This window comes from Chionomys nivalis, chromosome 17 (genome assembly GCF_950005125.1).
Source record: "Chionomys nivalis chromosome 17, mChiNiv1.1, whole genome shotgun sequence".
Classification (NCBI taxonomy): domain Eukaryota; kingdom Metazoa; phylum Chordata; class Mammalia; order Rodentia; family Cricetidae; genus Chionomys; species Chionomys nivalis.
The window spans coordinates 18617728-18639864 of NC_080102.1; the positions used below are offsets into that span (position 1 = coordinate 18617728).

A 22137-nucleotide genomic window follows, 5' to 3' on the forward strand; every position below is an offset into this window, starting at 1 on the left:
AACGAAATAGACATCTAATAACTCTCCCAAAGTCATACATGTGTTAAGTGGTAGATGTGAGAAATAAAGCATATACTATTCAATAACTAAGCAATTATACAGTTCTATATTGTAAACTTTAAGTCAGATTTCTTTTTTCAAAATTCAAGTTCAAAAACAGAGTAACCCTAAACTTTGTCTCAGAATAACTGCTTTATCTTTTAACTTGTTGGCTGTAAAACAACTTACCTGAGAACATGTCTCTTCAGGAGATGTAGTACTGATGCCAAAGAGAACAGGAATGTCTAATGTATATACAGTAAATTTTTCCAAAGCATGGATGACAGCTGGTGCCAAGTGAGAACTCTGTCCAAATCCTGGTTCTCCCACTATTAATAATCTTGGCCGAAAAGACATAGGTTGGTAACAGGCGTTTCTGAAAAAAAATTAATAAGTTGTATTTTGGAGAAAAATTTAAATGTTTCCCTTAAATTGACAATTACAAATCTTCAGAAGCCTTGCCCATGTGAATACCTAATTATAACATGGCTGAGTTAGCAATGATTGTCCCAGATTTAAAAATACTTTTACGTCATAATGACAGCTGTAACATATTTTGAATTTTTTTCTTCTTTTTAAGACAGAGTTTCACTATGTAGCTTTGACTGTCCTGGAACTCAATAAAGCAGACTAAGCTGGCCTCAAACTCCTAAAAGATCCATCTGTCTGTCGCCTAAGCGTGGATTAAAGGTGTATGTCATCACATCCGGCCAAAATTTGCTACTTAAAATTTATGTGCATGAAGCCGGGCGGTGGTGGCGCACGCCTTTAATCCCAGCACTTGGGAGGCAGAGGCAGGCGGATCTCTGTGAGTTCGAGACCAGCCTGGTCTACAGAGCTAGTTCCAGGACAGGCTCCAAAGCCACAGAGAAACCCTGTCTCGAAAAAAAAAAAAAAAAAAAAAAATTTATGTGCATGAGTGCTGAATACATGTTTGCACCACCCATATACAATGTCTGTGGAGGCCAGAAAATGTTGTGACCCCTAGAACTGGAGTCACAGATGATTATGAGCTGCCATGTGGTTACTGGAAAATGAACCCAGGTCCTCTGGAAGAGCAGTCAGTGCTCTTAACTGCTTAGCTATCTCTTCATACTCAAACTTTGATATTCTTTAACGTATGTGGCACAGGCTAGAGACACCCTTAGGTGTCACTCTCAGGAACACTAACTACCTCTGCTGGGACTGGGTATCTTACTGATCTGGAACTCATCAATAAGGTTAGCCTGGGAGTTAGTAAGCCCAGGGATCCTGGCTTCCCAGTGAATTACAAAGACACACCACCATTCTCAGCATTAGGTTTTCATGTTTGTAAATGCAAGCACTTAACCAATTGAGCCCTCTCACCAGCCTGATATTTTCACTTAAATAAAAAGCTGACTGGCTATCATCTTTCACCTTATCAGACAAATTTCACTCAGTTTTATGGAATTTACATACCAAAACATTCATTTATAGGGAAAACATACCTATTTAAATGAAGAAAATTTAAATTTTCTTTTGCCTGATTAAAGGTTTTTTGAGAAAGTCCATTTTCAAACACCGATGGTATATCATCATCACTGTATGCCAAATCACTTTCTAGCAAAGGGCAAGAAACATCTATAAAATAATAAAAAACCTATCCATTAGTAATTTTTCTTTATCATACTTTCTTTCTTTCAATGGTCAATCAAGTTTTATACCTGAATTTAAATCTTTGTTAGTTCTAACTTCCACATGTGGAAACACTTTCTGCAGGGCTTCTAAGATCATATGGACAGTATTTTGCAGGAGTGGTTTCACAATGGCAGACAGTGCCTGTCCAGGTGATGCCACAGCTCTTTGGGAAGCTGGTATTATCTTCTGCATAGCCATCTCAAAATCCTTAGCTGAGATATTAATTGAAGAGAGATCCAACTGTAGCTTCTCACTGGTGGTGTAGATCTGTGGGTACCGGCGACGTAGGGCACATAAAGCAGCTTCGGCACATATTGACTTGATATCTGCACCACAGTAACCTGTTCCAATAAACCAAGAGGGGAGGGGGAGGAAAAGCAAAACCCTCAAGTAAAATTTAAAAATTAAGTCTTAACTAAAATTTTTATAAAGTGAACTTAGATGGCTTCAACACATCAGTAACTTGAGAAAGAAACATGCAAGCACTAAGTACAGGATAAGGGTTAAGAGCAAGAATTCTGTTGTGTTTTTTACTCTGTGATCTTTCAAGATACTCTGCAGAGAATTCTTTATCTGTCCAGTGATAATATTGTCTAATTCACAGGGCTATCACTGTTTTCATATCTAATCTGCTCTCCATTTTAAAAAAGACTTTTTAATCATGTGTGTGTTTATGTGAAGGGATGTGCACATGAGTGCACATGCCCACGGAGGCCAGAAATCCCAGGGTGCTGGAGCAACAGAGTTGTGAGCCACCTTGACTTAGGTTCTGCAAACAGAACTAGAGACCTCTGAAAGAGCAGTATGTTCTAACAACTAAGCTATCTCTCTAGTCCTCAATTTTCTGACCTTTAAATTCTAATTTTGAGAAAAGGAATCATTATACACCCATGGCTGACCTGATACTATACACGTTAATCCTGCTTCAGTTTCCCAAGTGCTGGGGATACAGGAATATGTTGCTACACCTTGGACATTATCTATACTCTAAAAATATCTAGGATCTTGGAGGGAAATACATGCCACAAAGGAGATGGAAACAAATGATGCCTTCCTTTTTAGATGAGCTCCTCCTTCCTGTGCAGTTGAAGATGGCCATAGACACGCAGTCTGCCTTCATCCATCACTACTAGCACTGCATATGTGTGCTGCTGAATCTAGTCACATCTGTGGTTCTGTTGTGCATGACTATGGGTATGTAGAGGTCAGAGGATAACTTTGTAGAGTCCAGTTATTTCCTCCCATCTTCATGTGTGTTCCAGGGATTTAACTCAGCTTACTGGGCTTGAACTGCAAGCAACTTTATCTATTAGGCCAAATCTAAACTTCAAGGCAAGACCCAATTTGTTCCATCTTTGAAATGAACACAACATTTTTCACATGTGCTCAAAACAATATTTACCAACGCAGTTTTCTGCTAATTCTTCTAGAAATATGTCCAGTGGTTTTGGATTCCAATCTCTTGTATGAATCTTCAGAATCTCTTTTCGAGCCTGTGAGGGGAAAAAAGCTCTAATTTTAATTTTTATGCCTATAATCAATTTACTCTAATTAGAAAAGCTTCAATTTAAACTACTTTTGATTATCTAAAATTTTAAAGTAACCAAAACCTAATATAAATAGAAGTATAAGACCACAAAAATGAGGAAAAAGATGCGCCTGTAAGCACTTAACAAAATTAAGCAGATTTCCAAGTAACGTGCCCAAGTTATATTCATCATTTATGTAAATTTAAAAATTAAACAAAATACTGCTCATTCTGGAGTGCATTAAGAATTAAGAATACTGACAACTCTACTCAGTTTCTTTGTTAAGAATATATATTTTAGGACTGGAGAGCGAGGGGGAGGGGGGAGAGAGGGAGGGAAATAAATGAGAGGATGTGGAAATTTTTAATAAATAAAAAAAATACTTCACTGAAAAAAAAGAATATATATTTTTTCAATTTTAATTTGTCTGTAAGTGGGTATGTGTACCTGAGTGCAGGTGCTTTTAGGTTCAAGAAGAGTGTTGTATTCCCCAGCTGGAGTTACAGATGGTCCCGGGGCCACCTGAAGCAGGTGTTGGGGACCTAACTTGGGTCCTCTGACAAAGAAAGCACTCTTAACCCTCAGCCATTACTACAGCTCTACTCATATTTTATTATAAGCTTCTCAAAAGCATTAAGTGGCTTTAGCCTAATTGTTGCAGTACAAGGGTGTTCAGGAAAAAGTCACAGCTAATGAGCTGGCTAAGGACTAATTAAGCTACAAAAATTGAAGGATATGCTTAACTTAAAACAATTTTAAGAGCAGTTAGGAAAGGAGATATGCTTAAAGAAAATAAATGACCTCTATTGATTTCTTTTGAACAATCATGACACCAAAGTAAAGTCTTCAACTTTTTACTGTATCAAAACTTGTTGGACCGGAGAGATGGTTCAGCAGTTAAGAGGTCCTGAGTTCAATTCCCAGCAACCACATGACTCACAACCATCTGTAATGAGATCTAGATCTCTTCTGGCCTGCAGGCAAACATGCAGACAGAACACTGTATACATAATAAACAAACAAACAAACAAATAAGCAAGCCAGGCAGTGGTGGCGCACGCCTTTAATCCCAGCACTTGGGAGGCAGAGGCAGGTGGATCTCTGTGAGTTCGAGACCAGCCTGGTCTACAAGAGCTAGTTCCAGGACAGGCTCCAAAGCCACAGAGAAACCCTGTCTTGGAAAACCAAATAAATAAATAAATAAAATCTTTAAACAAAACAAAACAAAAAACCTTGTTAGTGGGAGCGGAAAACAGCTCAGTGGATTACGGCACTTGTAACCAAACTTGATGAGCTGAGTCCTACCCACCAAACCCACATAGCACAGGAAGAAAATTGACTCCAAGTTGTTTTCTGACTTTCACACTTGCACTATGGCACAAACACTCCCTGTCTATTTCCCCACCTGTCATAAAAAGATGTAATTGTACTAAATTGTTAAAAATAAAAAGTATTTAAAATTTTCTTACGTCTTTATCAGGTAGACTAAAAAGGAATTCTCTGTCAAATCGACCAGGCCTTCGTAACGCAGGGTCTATGGAATCTAGTCTGTTGGTAGCTCCAATGACCACAATTTCTCCTCTGCTGTCCAAACCATCCATAAGAGCTAACAGTGTTGAAACAATAGAACTAAACATAAAAATAAGAAAATAAATTAGTGTTGTAAACAAAGAACCTATTACTCAGAAATATTTCTTTTGGTAAGCTTTTTTTTTTTTCTTTTCTTTTCTTTTTTGGTTTTTCAAGACAGGGTTTCTCTGTGGTTTTGGAGCCTGTCCTGGAACTAGCTCTGTAGACCAGGCTGAGGTAAGGTTTAATGTATAAACGTGCAAAGGAATTTTCTTATGGAACCTAGCTACTTTTCAATGGAAAACAAAACACAGGGAAACTGGAGAGATGGCTCAAGGGTTTAAGAACCCTTGCTGAGAAAGAGGACCAGAGTTCAAATTCCCCTAGAACCCATATAGAAGTCAGGTATCACTGAGAATGTTTATGTCCTCAGGATTGTGAAACAAAAGATAAGTGAGTCACCAAAGTTCACTGGCTCACCAGTTAGTCTAGCCAAGCAGTGAGAGAACTTGTCTCAAAACTAATGAGGGCTGAGGAGATGGCTCAGTAGTTATAGTGCTTGCTTTGCAAGATTAAGAATTGGAGTTTAGATCCCTAGAACACACTTAATAGCCAGGATGAGTGTGGCAAACTTGCCTATAATTTCCGACAGAGAGCAACCTTGATTGAGGGAGTCATTATGGGGCTAGCAAGAAAGCTGGCACTAGAGAATTCCCAGGAATCCACAAGGATGACCCCAGCTAAGACCCTAAGCAATGTGGAGAGGGGGCCCGAACTGGCCTTGCCCTGTAGTCTGACTGATGAGTATCTTAAATGTCATCATAGAACCTTCATCCAGGAACTGAAAGAAGCAGGTACAGAGATCTATAGCAGATCACTGGACTGAGTTCCCAAAGTCCAGTCAAAGAGAGGGGAGAGTGATAATATAAGCAAAGGGGTAAAGACCATGATGGAGATACCCACTGAAACAGCTTATCTAAGCTAATGGGAGCTCACAGACTCTGGCCTGACAGTGGGGGAGCCAACATAGGAACAAACTAGGCCCTCTGAATGTGGGTGACAGTTGTATGGCTGGGGCACACTTTGGGGCCACTAGCGGTGAGACCAGGATTTATCCCTAGTGGCTGTACTGGCTTTTTGGAGCCCATTGTAGGGGAATTTGAAGGGATACCTTGTTCAACCTAGATATAGTGGGGAGGGTCTTAGTCCTGCCTCAAAGCAATGTGCTAGACTTTGTTGACTTCCCACTGAAAGCCTTACCCTCTAAGGAGTGGATAGGGGGTAGGTGAAGGGAGCAGGAGGACGGGAGTGAGTGGGAACTGAGATTGGCATGTAAAATACAAAGAGATAGTTTTTTTTTAATTAATTAATTATAAAAATGATCATCAAAAAGCATAGGCAGCTGTTGATGTAGATCACTGGTAATATCTTGCTAAAAGCACAGGCAATACAAGAGTAAGAACCTGATACATCATTTTATGTAAGTACTTCATGAAAGTAACCCTTTACCCCAAAGGTAAACAATACTCTTTCATCATCTAATACCCATTTTTTTCAGTTACCCCCTATCTTTTGCAGCAGTGAGGATCCATCCTCTTACCCTGTGAATGTTAGGCAGGCTCTACATCACTGAGCTATACCCCAAACTCCTAAAAGTATCTTTCATGCTTGATTTGTTCAGTTCAAGATTCGTAAGGTCCACATACTGTGTGTGGCCATTTGTACCTCAAATCCATAGCATTGTATGTTCCCCCACTCCACACCATTTTTTGTTGAAAAATGAAAGTCATTTGTGACCTAAAATTTGCTTTCTATGTTCTGGATCGGGCTGACTGCTTGTTGATGGGGTCATTTCAACTTACTCTTCTTTCATATTCTCTTGTAAAACAATGCAGAGACCCCAGAAGCTTAGTTAGTGCAGGTTAAGTGTCTCATAGGCTGTGATTTCTATTCAATCGCTCAGGCAGGTACATGCTATCAGTTTCTCACTTAAGACCAGCTTCATGAGGTTGTTTCCCACGTCTATTCCCCTGGTTTTATATTTTTGGATAGGGATGTGGCAAGAAGCTCTGACAGAATAAGTGTTTGATCTAGCCAAGTCTGGCTTTGAACTCCTGATCTTCTTCCAGCCTCTTTCTCCCAAGCATTGAAATTATAGGCTTGTGCCACTATGCCTGGCTCCCTTTAAATTTATTAATTAATATTATTTCAAGAATTGAATTACCCTAAATTATAATATGTGTAAGATAAGAAATGTTTGCTTCAATTTTCAGAGTAACAGTTGGTAAAGAGGCAACAATGGAGGTGGATCAACTGAACTAAACAAAATTTGTTTTTTAAAGTTTTTTTTATAAACTTTTACAGTCATTATTTCTGATATGCAAATTGTCCTACATCAGCTAACTGGAACCCTCCCAAGATTGATTCCTCAGCATTCCTTTTTCAGTGCTGAAATTTGTTCTAACCTGCTATTATGACAGCTGTTCTCAAACCATCTTAGCCTTCAGTACTTTTTGCTTAGTAAAATTCATATTGAGTTCCTTTCAAATTAAAAAGGGGGGGATTTTTTTGGTTTGAGACGACATCTTGCTTTGCAACAGAGTCTGGCCTCAAACTCACAATGTAGTAGTCTAAGATGACCTTGAATTTATGGCAATCTTCTTGCGTCAGCCTTCAGAGTACTGGGACTGCAGGCATTTGGTACCACATATGGCCTTGCTAAAATTTGGTGTTCCAATTATTAATATTTTAAATATAAATAAAAAACTGAGGGCTGGAGAGATGGCACAGTGGTTAAAAACATATTGTTCTTCCAGAGGACCCAGGTTCAATTCCTAATAACCATACCAGGTGGCTTATAACAAGCCTGTAACTCCAGCTCCAGAGGACCCAACAACTGTAGCTTCTACTGGCACACATGCACGACATATACTACTCACACATATTATTTTAAAAATCCTTTAAAAAAACAAAAAAGTACTGTGTGTGTGTGTGTGTGTGTGCATGCCACAGAACACATAGAAGTCAAAGTCTGTTATATCCCTCTACTGTGAGTTCCAGGGATCAACCTCAAATTACTCTTATGCCTTGAGTGCATACTCCGTCATCTTCGCAGGATCTAATGTTTGGAATTTTATACTCATGAAAATCTTACTTCCTAACATCATTCAAATACTTATTTGTAATGCTTTACATGTTAAGGCACAAAAGTTTGATTTTTTTTTACTTTAAATCAGGGCTGGTCTCAAACTTGCACCTACGGCTTGCACATTTGAAGGTGTGCACTACTATGCCTAGATAGTTTTGTCTTTAATGTACTAAATTCTTTAAAAAGAAAAAAACCTAGAAATGTTTACTGCAAAATTTTGAGCTTTTGAGAAAAGAAAATTCAAATACTAAATTTCTGTTAAAATATGTAGTACATATTTGAAATGCAATATTCCTGCTTGCTAGAATTACTCTATTTCTTAGTTAAAACTTATCTGATCTCTTTATAAAACTACCTCAAAATATAGTAATTAATTCACTTAATTGTAAACTACAGCACTATTAAATGTTTCTCCCAACACAATAAAAACAGTGGATAATGCTTTGTATAAAGTTCATGATTACTAAAAAGAATTCAGATAAATCTACTCTACCATGGCATTTAACATAATCAGTTAACAACAAAAACTGTCATTAAGGCCAGTAATAACTATACATTATCTATCTATCTATCTATCTATCTATCTATCTATCTATCTATCTATCTATCTATCTATCTATCTATCTGGTGTTAGAAAAGCAAAACCTACCTATTAACTACATGATTATATCTTGCTCATCTTCTACATTATATATAAAACTATACTGATGTATCTGAAGGCATGCAATGTGGTTTAGGGTATCTCAAAAAATTGGGCAATCACATGCAGCAATTTGTGATACCATTTGAAAAGAAGCTCTGAAAAACTAAAGCTGAATTGGGACTGAAAATAACTTATGGCTGGGAAATGTGGTTCAATTTCTCTGCATAATATGTTTGAGGCCCTGGGTTCACTCCTAACACTTCAAACAAACAAAAACCTAACAAACTAACAGTTTGGTATATTTGTAGGTTCTCTTCTAATCCTGGAGAAAAAGTGTCAGGTCCCAAAGAAACCCTGGATAAGTCTAGTCTCACTACCTATGGCCCCTCCTAGTCCTTCTCACCCTTGCCCCCTACCCCTAAACCTTTCCAGCCTAGGGGTTGGACTTCTCTTCCCCCAGCTTCTGATTTCTGTATAATCCAGCCATTTGGGACATAGTTCTTTTGGCCTCTTGGCCCTCTCTCTCTGTCCCTTGCTCACTCTCCCCATCTCTCCTCTTATAGCCTGGTTCAGTTTGTACCCTTCCAGATGCTTCTGGCTGAATTCTCCCTCATAGCTACAATACAACCCTTCTCAATCATACATAGGAGCAGTTATGTCCTAATTTTCATTCAAAAAGTACAACTTTTCTATTATTTGCTTTGTTTTCAAGACAAGGTTTCTCTACATATCCCTGGCCCTCCTGGAATTCAGTTTGTAGACCAGGCTGGCTCTGAACCCAGAGATCCATCGACCTGCCTCTGCCTCTTGAGTGATGGGATTAAAGGTATGCACCACCACATGTAGCTCAATTTTTTTTATTATCTTTAAAATGAGGTTTGGTAGTCTTATCTTAAACCAGTAGAATTATTCTAGGAGATATTTTTATTTGGCCCAGGTATCCCCTTAAAAGCCATTTGGGGCATAGTTCTCTTGGCCCTCACTCCTCTCTTCTCTCCCTCCCTGGCTCTCTTCTCAATGCCTGGTTCAGTCTGGACCCTTCCAGATGCCACATGTGTTGATCTGAATAAGAATGATGTCCATAGATTCATATATTTGAATGTTGAAGTCACCAAGGAGTAGAACTGTTTGAAACAGGTTTAGAAGGATTAGGAGGCATAGCCTTGTTGGAGAAAGTGGGCTTTGGAGTTTCAAAAGTCCATCCAAGAATCAGTCACTCTCTCTACCTGCTGCTTGTGGATCCAGTGCCTGATTGCATGCCATCATGTTCCTTGCCATAATAGACTAACCTCTGGAACTATAAGCAAGCCCCCAATTAAATGCCTTCCTTAATAAAAGTTGTCTCGGTCATGGTGTCTCTTCACAGCAATAGTGACTAAGACACCTGAGGGGTTGGGAATATAACTCAGTGGTAAAGCACTTGAAGAGCAAGCTTAAGGCCCTGGAACAGTCCCCAATACTGAAAGAAGTTTTAAAAGGACAAAGCATCTGAACTAGTTTGCAACATTTAAGATATTTAAATACTTAAGCATAAAATTTGAGAAAGAAAATCAAATTCTTAAGTCCCAGTTGTAGACAGGCTAGAACTACAGATAACTGGCTTCATCAGCCACATTCTATATCACAGCCTTATTATCACCAATGGCCTGTGAATAACCTGATTTTCAGAATAGGCTCACTTTAAATATGTGTATGTATTTGGGTTTCTTTCACCATTTAATACTTATCTTTCATGTAACAGCAACACAAATCAGTCACGTTTTACCTGTGAATCTGATCTTGCCTGCTAGATCGTACTGGAGCCAAACCATCTATTTCATCAAAGAAAATAATTGCAGGGCGCATCTGATAGGCCTAAAAGAGGGTTCAGGAGTCCTGTGTCAGCATTTTAATCTATTTTCATTCAAATTTGCAAAGAATATATAATTTACAAATCAGAATATATACCCTTTTCAATCTATTTTCATTCAGTCTTGCTTACCAGAATGCCATGTATAGCTATTTTATAAGACTGATATAAATCACAAAAACGGTTTTTAAAACTTTACATATATACATTATATTAACATAATCTTATTTGCATTTTCTTCTGGAAACATCCAAAATATTCTAGTAGTTAAGTATCTTAGATTTCATATAGTTATAGTTACTGGACACACAGAAAAACTTCATCACTGTCTATAAAAACAAATAACAAAGGATAGTAACACTCTCCCTCCATGTTAGGTAGAAAAATATTACTCAAAATGCCAAACTTAAAAAAAAAAATCTTAGTAAAACGAAATGAAAACTTTGCTCTAAAAAAGTGTTCAAAAAGATTGTCAGTATCAGGTATGGAGGTGCACATCTTTAATCCCAGCATTTGGGAAGCAGAGCTCTGATTTCAAGTCTAGGCTGGTCTACATAACGGGTTTCAGGACAGCCAAGGGCTATATAGATCATACCTTAAATGCAAAAGCAAAACCTAAATTTCCTCAAAACAAACAAAATCCCCTTCAGCAGTATGTCCTAGTAGAGCAGAATGCATTATTTCACAATGTACCTTCAATACAATTTGGCATAGAAACTGAAAGCTATTCCAGGGAAGAATTACATTCAGTTTCTATATTGTGAAGTAATTTACTACCATTAATTTCCTTAAGAGGAGATTATTTCTCCTTCTTTACTAGGTATGAGCTCTAATACTTCTAAGAACTAAAATCCAATTATTCCAATTATTGTTTGCTGTAGGTCAGCATTAAAAAATATTGACACTATAAAAAAAGGAGTCAAGACATTGATGCTAATATGATTCAAGATGGCATTTCAAGTTGGCAGACAAACTTGGCAGTACTGTCTATGTGGTGCTAGCTTCAGTGGTAAGAAGGGTGCGAGACCAGAGGGAGGTCATGGATCCTTACTCTACAATGTCAGAGCTGCTGAGGCCAGGAAACATGTGGCAGAGGAGTTCCCTCATGAAGGCCCTCAGAGGGCAAGAAGCTTTTTGAAACTGAAGCCAAGGTCTTTGGTTTTTTTGAGACAGGGTTTCTCTGTGGTTTTGGAGCCTGTCCTGGAACTAGCTCTTGTAGACCAGGCTGGTCTCGAACTCACAGAGATCCGCCTGCCTCTGCCTCCCAAGTGCTGGGATTAAAGGCATGCGCCACCACCGCCCAGCCTTGAAGCCAAGGTCTTAATGGATACCCCAAGATGTTAGAGATGCCAGAGCCGTGACATCTATATACAAGGAGCGGGACCAGTCCAAGAGAGAATTTTTAAGATATGAACTCCCAGCTTCCTATTCCTGCCACCATGCCTGCTACTTGCTGCTGTGCCTCCCACCATGATGGACTCTTATCCCTCTGGAATGGTGAGTCCAGAGTAAACCTTCCATTAAAAAAGAAAAAAAAAAATTCTCATACACTTGAATATGTATATTAAAATCTATATAGGTAAATTTTAATATCATACCTGATCAAATAGCAATCGCAGCTGTCTTTCAGATTCTCCAACCCATTTACTCAGACAATCAGCACCCTTCCTCATGAAAAATGCCACTCTTTTATCCCCTTGACTGCACTCATTGGCAAGTGCTCTAGCAACCAATGTTTTTCCAGTTCCAGGTGGACCATAAAACAAACAACCTCTGTAAAACACATTAAACACTTTTAGTATTAAATTAAGATAGACTCTACTGAAACAAAAATTAAGAACCACTCACATAACCACTTTAATTAGTTAATTAAAAATATTAAACGACTGAAGTAGTTTCACTATACAAAGTACAGGTTAAAACTTTGGGAGTTAATACCAATACAATACGATTAATCAGAAACTAAATAAATGTTTTTTAAACACATTGTCCTTTACTACTGGACCATGCACAACACATATATTATATTACCTTGCATATATAATCAAGAAACACAATCATATAATTCTCTTGATTTCATAGTATAGGGGATAGTATTTCAAAGAGAAACATACAGAAAATTGGTGTGTATTGGTTTAAAATCTTATTAGTAATTATGTGTGTGACTAGAGGACAACTCTGTAGAGCTGGTTCTCTCTTTCCGCCTTTACAATGGTTTTAGGGATCAAACTCAGGCTGCCAGGCTTGTGATTGGGGCGCTTGATGCTCTTCCAGAAGACCAGCTCTCAGCATTCAAGCCTGATGGCTCACAAGCAATCTGTAACTCCAGCTCTAGCAATACAATGACTTCTGGCTTCCACAGGCACCTCCCACACAGGTGGTACACTCATACCGGCACATAAATACAATTAATTTTAAAAGGGAAACTAGGAACTAGCACATTAAAAGGAGTTAATCTGCAAAAAGTTTAAGAGGACAGGGGAAATGACATAACCAGTAAAAGCGCTGGCTACATAAGTTTGAGCACCTTAGTTCAAATTCCCAGAACACATGCAAAAAGCTGGTTGAGATTGTGTGTACACCTGTAATTCCAGTGTTGTGGGGAATGGGATAAAAGCATTGCTGGAACATGCTGGTTGGCAGTCTAGCTCCAGATTCAGTGAGAGCATGTCTCAAAGGAATAATGCCTCAAAGGAGCAGACACCTGACAACTGCCTCTGGCCTCCACATGCTTGCATGTGCACCTGCACCTACACACCCACTTACTCAGTCACGTACATCTCTCAAGCATGCAAAATTTAGGTAAAAACTGTAAAGCTGTAAGAAGTCAGAGAAGCAACAGTAGCACAACACACATTATGGCCACAAGAAAAAGCACATTTAGGCTACCTTGGGGGTTGAATTTTAAACTTCTCAAAGACTTCTGGATAAAGTAAGGGAAACACCACCATCTCTTTTAGTGCTGCAATATGACTGGACAGGCCACCAACACTATCAAATCGTACCTGGAATGAAACAGGACACAGATCTGAGTTAAAATTAAAACATTGCCCTATATCTTCACATCATCCCACAATCAACTGATTAACTGTAGTATTCCCAATATTTTTTTTAAATGTTTATTTTGTATGTGTCACCATGTGTAAGTTGGGAATAAAACTCAGGTCCTCTGCAAGAGCAAAAAATGCTAAAAAGGCTGAGCCATCTCTCCAACTCCCCAAAATTTGTTTTTAAAATGTATAAAGATTTAAGTTCCTGGTAAGAAAAAAAAAAAAACAGTTTTTTTTTTTAACTTAAAACAAAAGTAAAGTGAAGAGAATTACACCTCAAGTCAAGCACAAATTTTAAAATACTCACTGAAGAATCTAGTTGCATTGGATCAACATCAGCAAGGTTTGCTCCAATTTTCATTCGATCTTTATAAATCCCTCTTATTTCATCTTTCCGAAAATTTAGTGGAAGGCACCTATTAAAAAAACACATTCACACACATGCACAAATACACACACACACAAACATATATATAAAGTCACACATCAGATCACCCCCTCCCTAAATTCCATATCACACTATTATTTTTCTTCTTTAAAAATGTTTGGGGTTGGGGAAAATGGCTCAGTGAGTAAAGTATTTGCTGCCAAAATGGAGGACAGGAGTTTAGCAAACTCCCAAATATATTAGAATCTGGGTAGAAGTGGCAGGCCCACCACAATCTCAGGATCCTCGAAGTAAAGATAAGGAATCCCCAGAGCGAGCTGGTTAGCCAGACTAGCCCCAAGACTGAGCCCCTGTGCAGTGAGAGACCCTGTCTCAAAACACAAAGTGGAGACTGACTACGGAACCCACCCAATGTCAACCTTCAGATTCTACACAAACACGTGGACTGGAGTTACAGACCATTTGTGAGCCATTATGTGGTTGCTATAAGGGATGATAGCAGGTGCACTTGGAAAATTAGGAGTTCAAGATCCTAAACTACGTAACATAAGTTCTAGGCCAGCCTGAGTTATGTTAGACCTTGTCTCAAGAACAGTAATCAACCAATCAGCCAAATAACCCAACCCTCCTGATTCAAACATTATTTTCTGCTTGAAAATACTTTATTATTAGAATTCAATATTTCATTCATACCTACCCACCTAGCTATAAACAAGAACAATCCTTGAATTGGCTAGAATGTGGACTTACTACAATTGAAAATAATCTTTCAGTTTCAATTAAAAATTTCCAATTAGTTTAAAAAAATTTTAAATGAAAAAAAATTATTCCCTCAAGCTAATGTTCACCAAGCCAATATTAACATCTATTACAATCCCCTTTACCACCTTGGTGTCTGTAGAGACCTGCTGAGAACAGGACTTCTAAAGGCAAATATATCTGAAAGGCTATGGTACAAGGCCATTTTTGGGGCTCTAAGGGCTCTAGAATCAAAAAGAACACATGGCTCCTTTTAAAACTGAAGGTGTGGGCTGGAGAGATGGCTCAGTGGTTAAGAGCATTGCCTGCTCTTCCAAAGGTCCTGAGTTCAATTCCCAGCAACCACATGGTGGCTCACAACCATCTGTAAAGAGGTCTGGCACCCTCTTCTGGCTTTCAGACAGAATACTGTATACATAATAAATAAATAAATATTTAAAAAAAATAAATAAAACTGAAGGTTTTTTATTTCATGCCGGAGATGAAAATGATTCTACTTAGGCAAGAGATGTGCTAATGTGAATAAAGCCAAAAATAAAACACTGGTTCCTGGAGTGACACTGAGCAAAAACAGAGGAATCTTGGGTAAGGTAACTTGGGCTTATGTAAACACATTGACAAGATACCTGTCAAATTCTGATGCAACCTTCTTACAAAGACCCTGCATGTGCTGGGCGGTGGTGGCGCACGCCTTTAATCCCAGCACTTGGGAGGCAGAGACAGGCGGATCTCTGTGAGTTCGAGGCCAGCCTGGTCTACAAGAGCTAGTTCCAGGACAGGCTCCAAAAGCCAGAGAAACCCTGTCTCGAAAAACCAAAAAAAAAAAAAAAAAGACCCTGCATGTGTGTGATACTGAACCCTGACAGATTTAAACTAATGAAAAGTATATAAATAAGTGTGGATTTGTGCTTTTGGACAAAAAAATAAAAATAAAAAAAATCTAATATACTGGTCTATTAAAAAACAAAACTGTAACCATATGTTCTATTCTGTCATTTGTCGTAACTATAGATATTTCTAGTTAGGCAGGAGTTCGCTTTGTGTTAACCTCTGGTGCAACCTTTTAATCAGTTAGGCAGTAGTCATTCACAAATTATTCTATATAAAAAGGTATCTGAGGACCAGCAGCTTGGCTCACAAGTAATTTCTGGAGCCCACACAAGTAGAAGGAGAAACCAACTAAATTAAGTCCTTTGATCTCCACAGGCCATAGCATGCACGTATCCTGTGCCATAAAACAAATATATAATTGTAAGGAAAATTTATTTTTAAATATATTTGATAGTTTTATAACTCATCCATTCCATCTCTTCTCCCAAATTTTTGTTTTTGTTGAGATCAGGTTTACCACATAGCCCAGGCTGGCCCTAGAACTCTTAAGCCCCAAAGCACTTAAAGGTGCAAGTCACCACACCAGGGTCTGAGCTCACCTGTTAATAGCTCTATTGCGGTTCCTTTTTCTTCTCCTCTCAAAGTGCTCATCTTCAGAAGAAGAGGAAGTAGAGTCACTACTGTGGATTGCGTGCCTTCGCCTAAACAGGGAAACTGAAATCATGATGAGGGAAACAGGAAAACGGCAGAGGACATAAGCACCAGAAATATCTAATGATCTAAAAAGACTTGTGTAAACTTAACATATTCTCTAAAACAATGAAGCAAGCTTTGTTGGCTAATTTCTGAGGTAAAGACACAACCAAGAGAAAGGGAAGAAAAACAAGAGGCTAGAGCTGACCTTCAAATGTTCATTAAGATTAAAGATAATGTCGGCAGTGAGTTCTTAGTCTTGAAACAGGGCATCTCCTGACTGAGATGAAACTCACTATGTAGAGCAGATAGGCCTTAAACTGACCTGCCTATGTTTCCCAAGTGCTGAGAGTAAAGGCCAGTGGCATCAGGCCTGGCTGAATATGCATGTTTAATATTATATAAAGTTTTACATTAGAAATTACCTATTTTTGAAATGACAAGTAGTTTTTTAAAAAAAAAATACCTTTAATCAAAGAAAAAAGCTATCAAGAAAGAAGGGTAAGCAAGATTGCTCACTGGGTAAGGGTGCCTATCACCAAAGCTAAATACCTGAGTTTTAATTCCTGGGACCCATAAAATAAAAGCAGAGAACTGACTTCCTCAAATTGTCCTGACCTTCATATGTACATAAACATATATTGGCACATACTAAACATTTGTAAAATGCTGTGAGGTCTAAGAGTATACCTTAGCAGTAGAATGTTTACTTTTTTGACATGAAGGAAGCCCTGGGAAATAGTAAAAAAATAAGATGGTGCCAGGCATAGTGGAACACACCTTTAATCCCAGCACTAGGGAGACAGGATAATCTCTGTGAGTTCAAGATCAATGAGTTCCAGGACAGCCAGAGGCACACAGTAAGACCCTGTCTTCAAAAAATAAAAAGCAAGCCGGGCGGTGGTGGTGCACGCCTTTAATCCCAGCACTTGGGAGGCAGAGACAGGCGGATCTCTGTGAGTTCGAGACCAGCCTGGTCTACAAGAGCTAGTTCCAGGACAGGCTCCAAAACCACAGAGAAACCCTGTCTCGAAAAACCAAAAAAAAAAAAAATAAAAAAAAAAAAAAAATAAAAATAAAAAGCAGGCGGTGGTGGCACATGCCTTTAATCCCAGTACTCGGGAGGCAGAGATGGGCAAATCTCTGAGTTTGAGGCCAGCCTGGTCTACAAGAGCTAGTTCCAGGGACAGCTAGGACTGTTACACAGAGAAACCCTGTCTCAAAAAAATAGAAAACAAAATAAAAAAGAATGGCCTTTTATTTAAAGTATGTTGTCAACTGTATCACCTAACTGTTAAGCATAGTGTGGAACTCCAGTTTCCTTACAAAATAATGTGATTAAATTCTTAGATTAGTCAGTAAATAACAAGCCAAGTTCTACAAATACACAGGAAAAATGCCTTTGGACAGTTGCAAAGACTCACAGAAAGAAAGAAAATCTGCCTGAGAAAACTTTAACCATTCTATTGGTTTAGAAGCTACAACTTTCTGAGTTAAAAATATAATGAGTAAGCAAGTATTTTCAGACACAAAAGGTTCACAATCTTTTATAAAAGCACCTATACAATCCATGTCTAGAATCTATCTTTAAAAAGACTGGGCTGGAGAAATGCCTTAGAGTTAAGAGCTCTTCCAGAGGACCTGGGTTTGATTCTCAATACTCACATAAAGGCTTATAACTGTCTTGACTCTAGTCCCAGGGTATCTGATAACCTCTGTGATCTCAACAAATATTGCACAAAAGATGAACAGATTCATGTACAGGCAAAACAGTCACACACATAAAATAAATAAACCTCTATAAAACAGCACAAATCAATTTATGGTCTCTATACCATTCACTGTGATTGTTTATAGTTTTTAACAGGATTGCTAACATCTATGGGTTACATGATAACCCTTGTAAACATTTCTTTAAAAAATCTGAAATTTCAAACACAAATGTTCTCTAGAGTTTTAAGTAAGGGCTTGTAAAGCCAGACTAAACAAGAAAATAACCCTCTAATGATCTATGTACCAAAGACCATTTCTGTGACATCCTGCAGGCAAAATTATCTAGTGCAAGCCTGCATGTTTAATAATACTGTCAACACTCTAACATATTCTCACTATATGTAAACTTACCCTATATTCATAAAGGCAAAACACATTTCACAGTTTGAAGAAATGTCAGATTTACTGACTGTTTTCCATACACCCATCTGACATATTTATTTCTCACCACCTACTGCTCCAACAAGCATGTGTGGATTCTAGGGCCTTGCATATGTTAAGCAAATGCTCTACCACAGAGATATACCAACCAGCCTTCTCATTTAATCTTAACTAAAATTCTGGACAATATACATTAGTAGTAGGTTCGTTTTACAGTCAGGGTCAGTGAGGTTTAACTGGTTTAAACATCAGAATAATTCAATGATGTTTAAATTCAAACCTACATCTTTTCCAAAAAGCCAAATACTATAGTATTGGTGGTTTCTAAGCTTATCTCACCAGCCAATAAAAGTTGTAAGCAAACAACAAACCTTGTGGACCAATATAAGGTATTGTTTTGTAAATAAAAGAACCCTGACCCCAAAGGCTTATCTATGAAGTTTGTCACCAGATGGTGAACTATTGAGGTAACGAGATCATAAGAATGTTGACCTCATCAAAGGATTAGTCCATTTATAAATGAATGGACCATTAGAAAGTGAAGTCTAGACCGAGGAAATAGGTCACAGAGAATGTGTCTTTGAAGAATTTTTGAAATGGTCTTGCTAAGTTGACTAACCTAGCCTTGAACTTGCTCTGTTGCCCAGGTAGGACTTAAACTGTCAATCCTCTGCCTCAGTGTCCAGCTGGGATTAGAGGACCAAACCACCAGGTCTAGCTTTTAACAGCACTCTAAAGAGTTCACGAGAATACCGAAAACACAGAGTCCTTTCAAGTATAACTGATCTTGCGAAACTGGCCTTCCTGCTTCCTCATCCTTCAGGGTTAGGTGAAAGGGATGATGAAAAAAGAAAGTCATAATGTCTACTCATGATGCTGAAAAAATCAGAAAGCCTAAGGACACAAATACTTATTTTTCCTAAAAGAAATAACTCTTTATCACTTAAAGTTTCTGCTTGCAGGACCAACGCATGACCAGATCATTTACAGATTCTGAGAGCTGTTTAAACAGCCGAAATCTATGATTTCATTCTTACTTCTGAAAATTAATATTTTAAAGTTATCTCACATACCAGTATCATTCTTGTTTTCTTTGCTATTTATAAGTCACGTAATACAAACTCTAGTTATCCTAATTTATCAGAAAATCTTATATTACTCAAGATGGGAAAATAAGTTACCTCTGCAAACTTAAATCTTAAAGAAAACAACTGTTGGGGTATAAAAGAAATCCTCTAGTGAAAAATACCACATTTTTTTCTAAAATATAAGAGAAATAAACTATAAAATAGATCCAAAAAAGAAAAAGGGGTGGCCAGTGTCATGATTGAGTCTAGAAGCTATATAACTTAGAGTATTTAAAATGGTGGGAGTTGATGCTTGTGGCAGTATATAAAGAAAGGCTGCAGTCTAAATGTGAAATTTAAATGAAATAATCTTTATAAAATATTTAACATAGAGCCTAAACTACAATATACACCAAGTCAAAGCAGATCTATTATTCAATGTGGTACAATGGAATAAACTATCTTACCAAGGAGTTATAAACACTTTCTATTAATGAAAGCAAAAGCAAAAACAGTCACTGGCAAAGGGAATTAGAGCCCTAAATGCAGAGCAGAGCTCTTCCATGTATGAAATTCTAGAATTCCATCCTAATACACTCAATCCAAAGATTCTAGAATCTTTTCATAACATAGCCAATCACTATTTCAGAACCTAACCTGTTCAGTCGTTTACAATAGGGACTTCTTGGTCCTGTAGAAGATAGTCGGTATCTTGGTCTTGCAGGAGAAGCTGGACCACTATAAAATATGTTGGGCTTTCTCTGGTGACGAGGTTCTAGAAAAAGAAGTATGAGCATATATAATGTAAAATATACTAAGAAGTTTGTCCTTTAAATACTAACAAATGTGCTGCCTTCCATGAAAATGTAAGTATGTAAAGAATATTTTATTAATGTCATTTATCTATGGGGTTGATAGTAAAAATACGTAGTAGGGGGCTGGAGACACAACACAGTTCAGCAGTAAAGAACACTTGCTTTGAGAAGACCTGAGTTCCAGTCCCGGTACACACTGAGTGACGTACAACCGCCTATAACTCAAATTACAGAAATTCAACACCCTTTTGGCCTCCATGGGCATTTGCGTGAAGGTGCAGTACATGGACTCATACTGACACACATAAACAAACAAGTATAAATTACGTATAGGACAACCAAGATACATACTAGCCATATACAAATATTACGATTATACATGTATAACAGATAGTTTCCCCTGACCATAAAAGCTCACAAGTTATTGATGCTTGGTATTAACAAAAATTAAAAGCATCTTATCTTTATAAACATAAGATTAGACAAAAAAGATAAAACATAAAATCTCAAAAGAGGTCAGATATTTGTTTTGTTCAAGACAATATTTAACTCTTTTTATATTTATTTAACCGGGTGGTGGTGGTGCCTTTAATCTCAGCACTTAGGAGGCAGAGGCAGGGAGTAAGTTCAAGGCCAGCCTGGTCTACATAGGGATTTCCAGGACAGCCAAGACTGTTACACACCCATCTCAATAAATAAACCAGGGCTGGTGAGATGAACTGCTACAAAGACTGCCTGATAACATGAGTGTGAGATGAGTCCGCAAGACCCACATAGTAGAAGGTAACTGATTTCACCCCCATATGCACCACAGCATGTGCACACACACACACACCACACAGAGTAGATAAGTGCAATAAAAAATGTTTAAGAAAGAAATAACAGGACAGAAAAAGTAAGGCACTACAAATCTATCTTTCTCCTTAAAGATCACTGCAGTACTTACTTTCCAGTGGTGCTTGGTAGTAAACAGTTGCTTTTCTCTGCCTAAGATAGTATCGTTTTTGATTATCTTCTTCTCCATCTTCATCATCCTCTTCATCTTCACCATCATCCTCTTCATCTTCACCATCATCCTCTTCATCTTCACCATCATCCTCTTCATCTTCACCATCATCCTCCTCTTGCTCTTCACCCTCTTCAGATGATTCTACAATTAGGAATATACACAGGGGCCAATGAAATGTCTCAGCAGGTAAGAGTAACTGCCACCAAACTACAAACTGAGTTCTATGCCCAGAACCCACAAAGTCAGAAAAACCGAGCCCTGCAAATTGTCCCCTGACCTCCACATGCACTTAGCACTCCCACACAAAATAAACACAATAAAAGTTTACAAAACAAATGCATCCAATACACTCATCAAAAGGTTAACAATTTTTAACACTGGGAGCTAGGAGAGAAAAAGATCTCCCAGGGAAGAAGGGATCATTTAAAACTTTACCTACTTTTCCATTATTCATAGACAGAATTTGCAACATTAAGAACTTTTCAAAATTAAAGTAAAAATTATAGAATTAAAACTTAGAAGTCAGGTTTGGAAGCATATGCCTTTAATTCCAGTACTCAGGAGACAGAGGCAAGCAATTCTCTACAAATTTGAGGGACTCCAGCCTGGTCTATATAGTAATTACCAGGCCACCAAGGCAGAAAGCGAGACTCTCAAAAACAAAAACAGGAAGTTTGAAAACTAATGCTAGTAAATACCATATTAAAGTTTACAATGTTCTCAGAAATCTCGATATAAGCCAACTTTACCTAAAACTCTCAAGTTCATGTAGCATACTGATAGGTTTTAATGCCATAGACACAAAAGCTTACCTGTTAAAACTTAATGCTACCTAGCTCTCTGGCTATGGGAATTACATAAGTCTAATAAATGCTTTTATGATAATAAGATAACCTCCACCATGTTTAAAATATATTTCAGAAAACTGCTTTCAC

At 38.0% G+C, this 22137-nt stretch overlaps 1 protein-coding gene across 1 annotated transcript in view; it reads right to left on the bottom strand.

The window, feature by feature from the left end:
• Atad2 (ATPase family AAA domain containing 2) overlaps nt 1–22137 on the bottom strand; it is a 48734-nt gene that overhangs the window by 13597 nt on the left and 13000 nt on the right. The window contains exons 7-18 of the mRNA XM_057792545.1: nt 21140–21343; nt 20036–20153; nt 16064–16165; nt 13794–13902; nt 13326–13441; nt 12035–12209; nt 10353–10441; nt 4697–4856; nt 3101–3191; nt 1725–2039; nt 1509–1641; nt 229–415 (exon numbers count right to left, since the gene is read on the bottom strand). Coding sequence (XP_057648528.1) covers nt 229–415; nt 1509–1641; nt 1725–2039; nt 3101–3191; nt 4697–4856; nt 10353–10441; nt 12035–12209; nt 13326–13441; nt 13794–13902; nt 16064–16165; nt 20036–20153; nt 21140–21343 — 1799 coding nt within the window. The remainder of the gene's footprint in view (nt 1–228; nt 416–1508; nt 1642–1724; nt 2040–3100; nt 3192–4696; nt 4857–10352; nt 10442–12034; nt 12210–13325; nt 13442–13793; nt 13903–16063; nt 16166–20035; nt 20154–21139; nt 21344–22137) is intronic.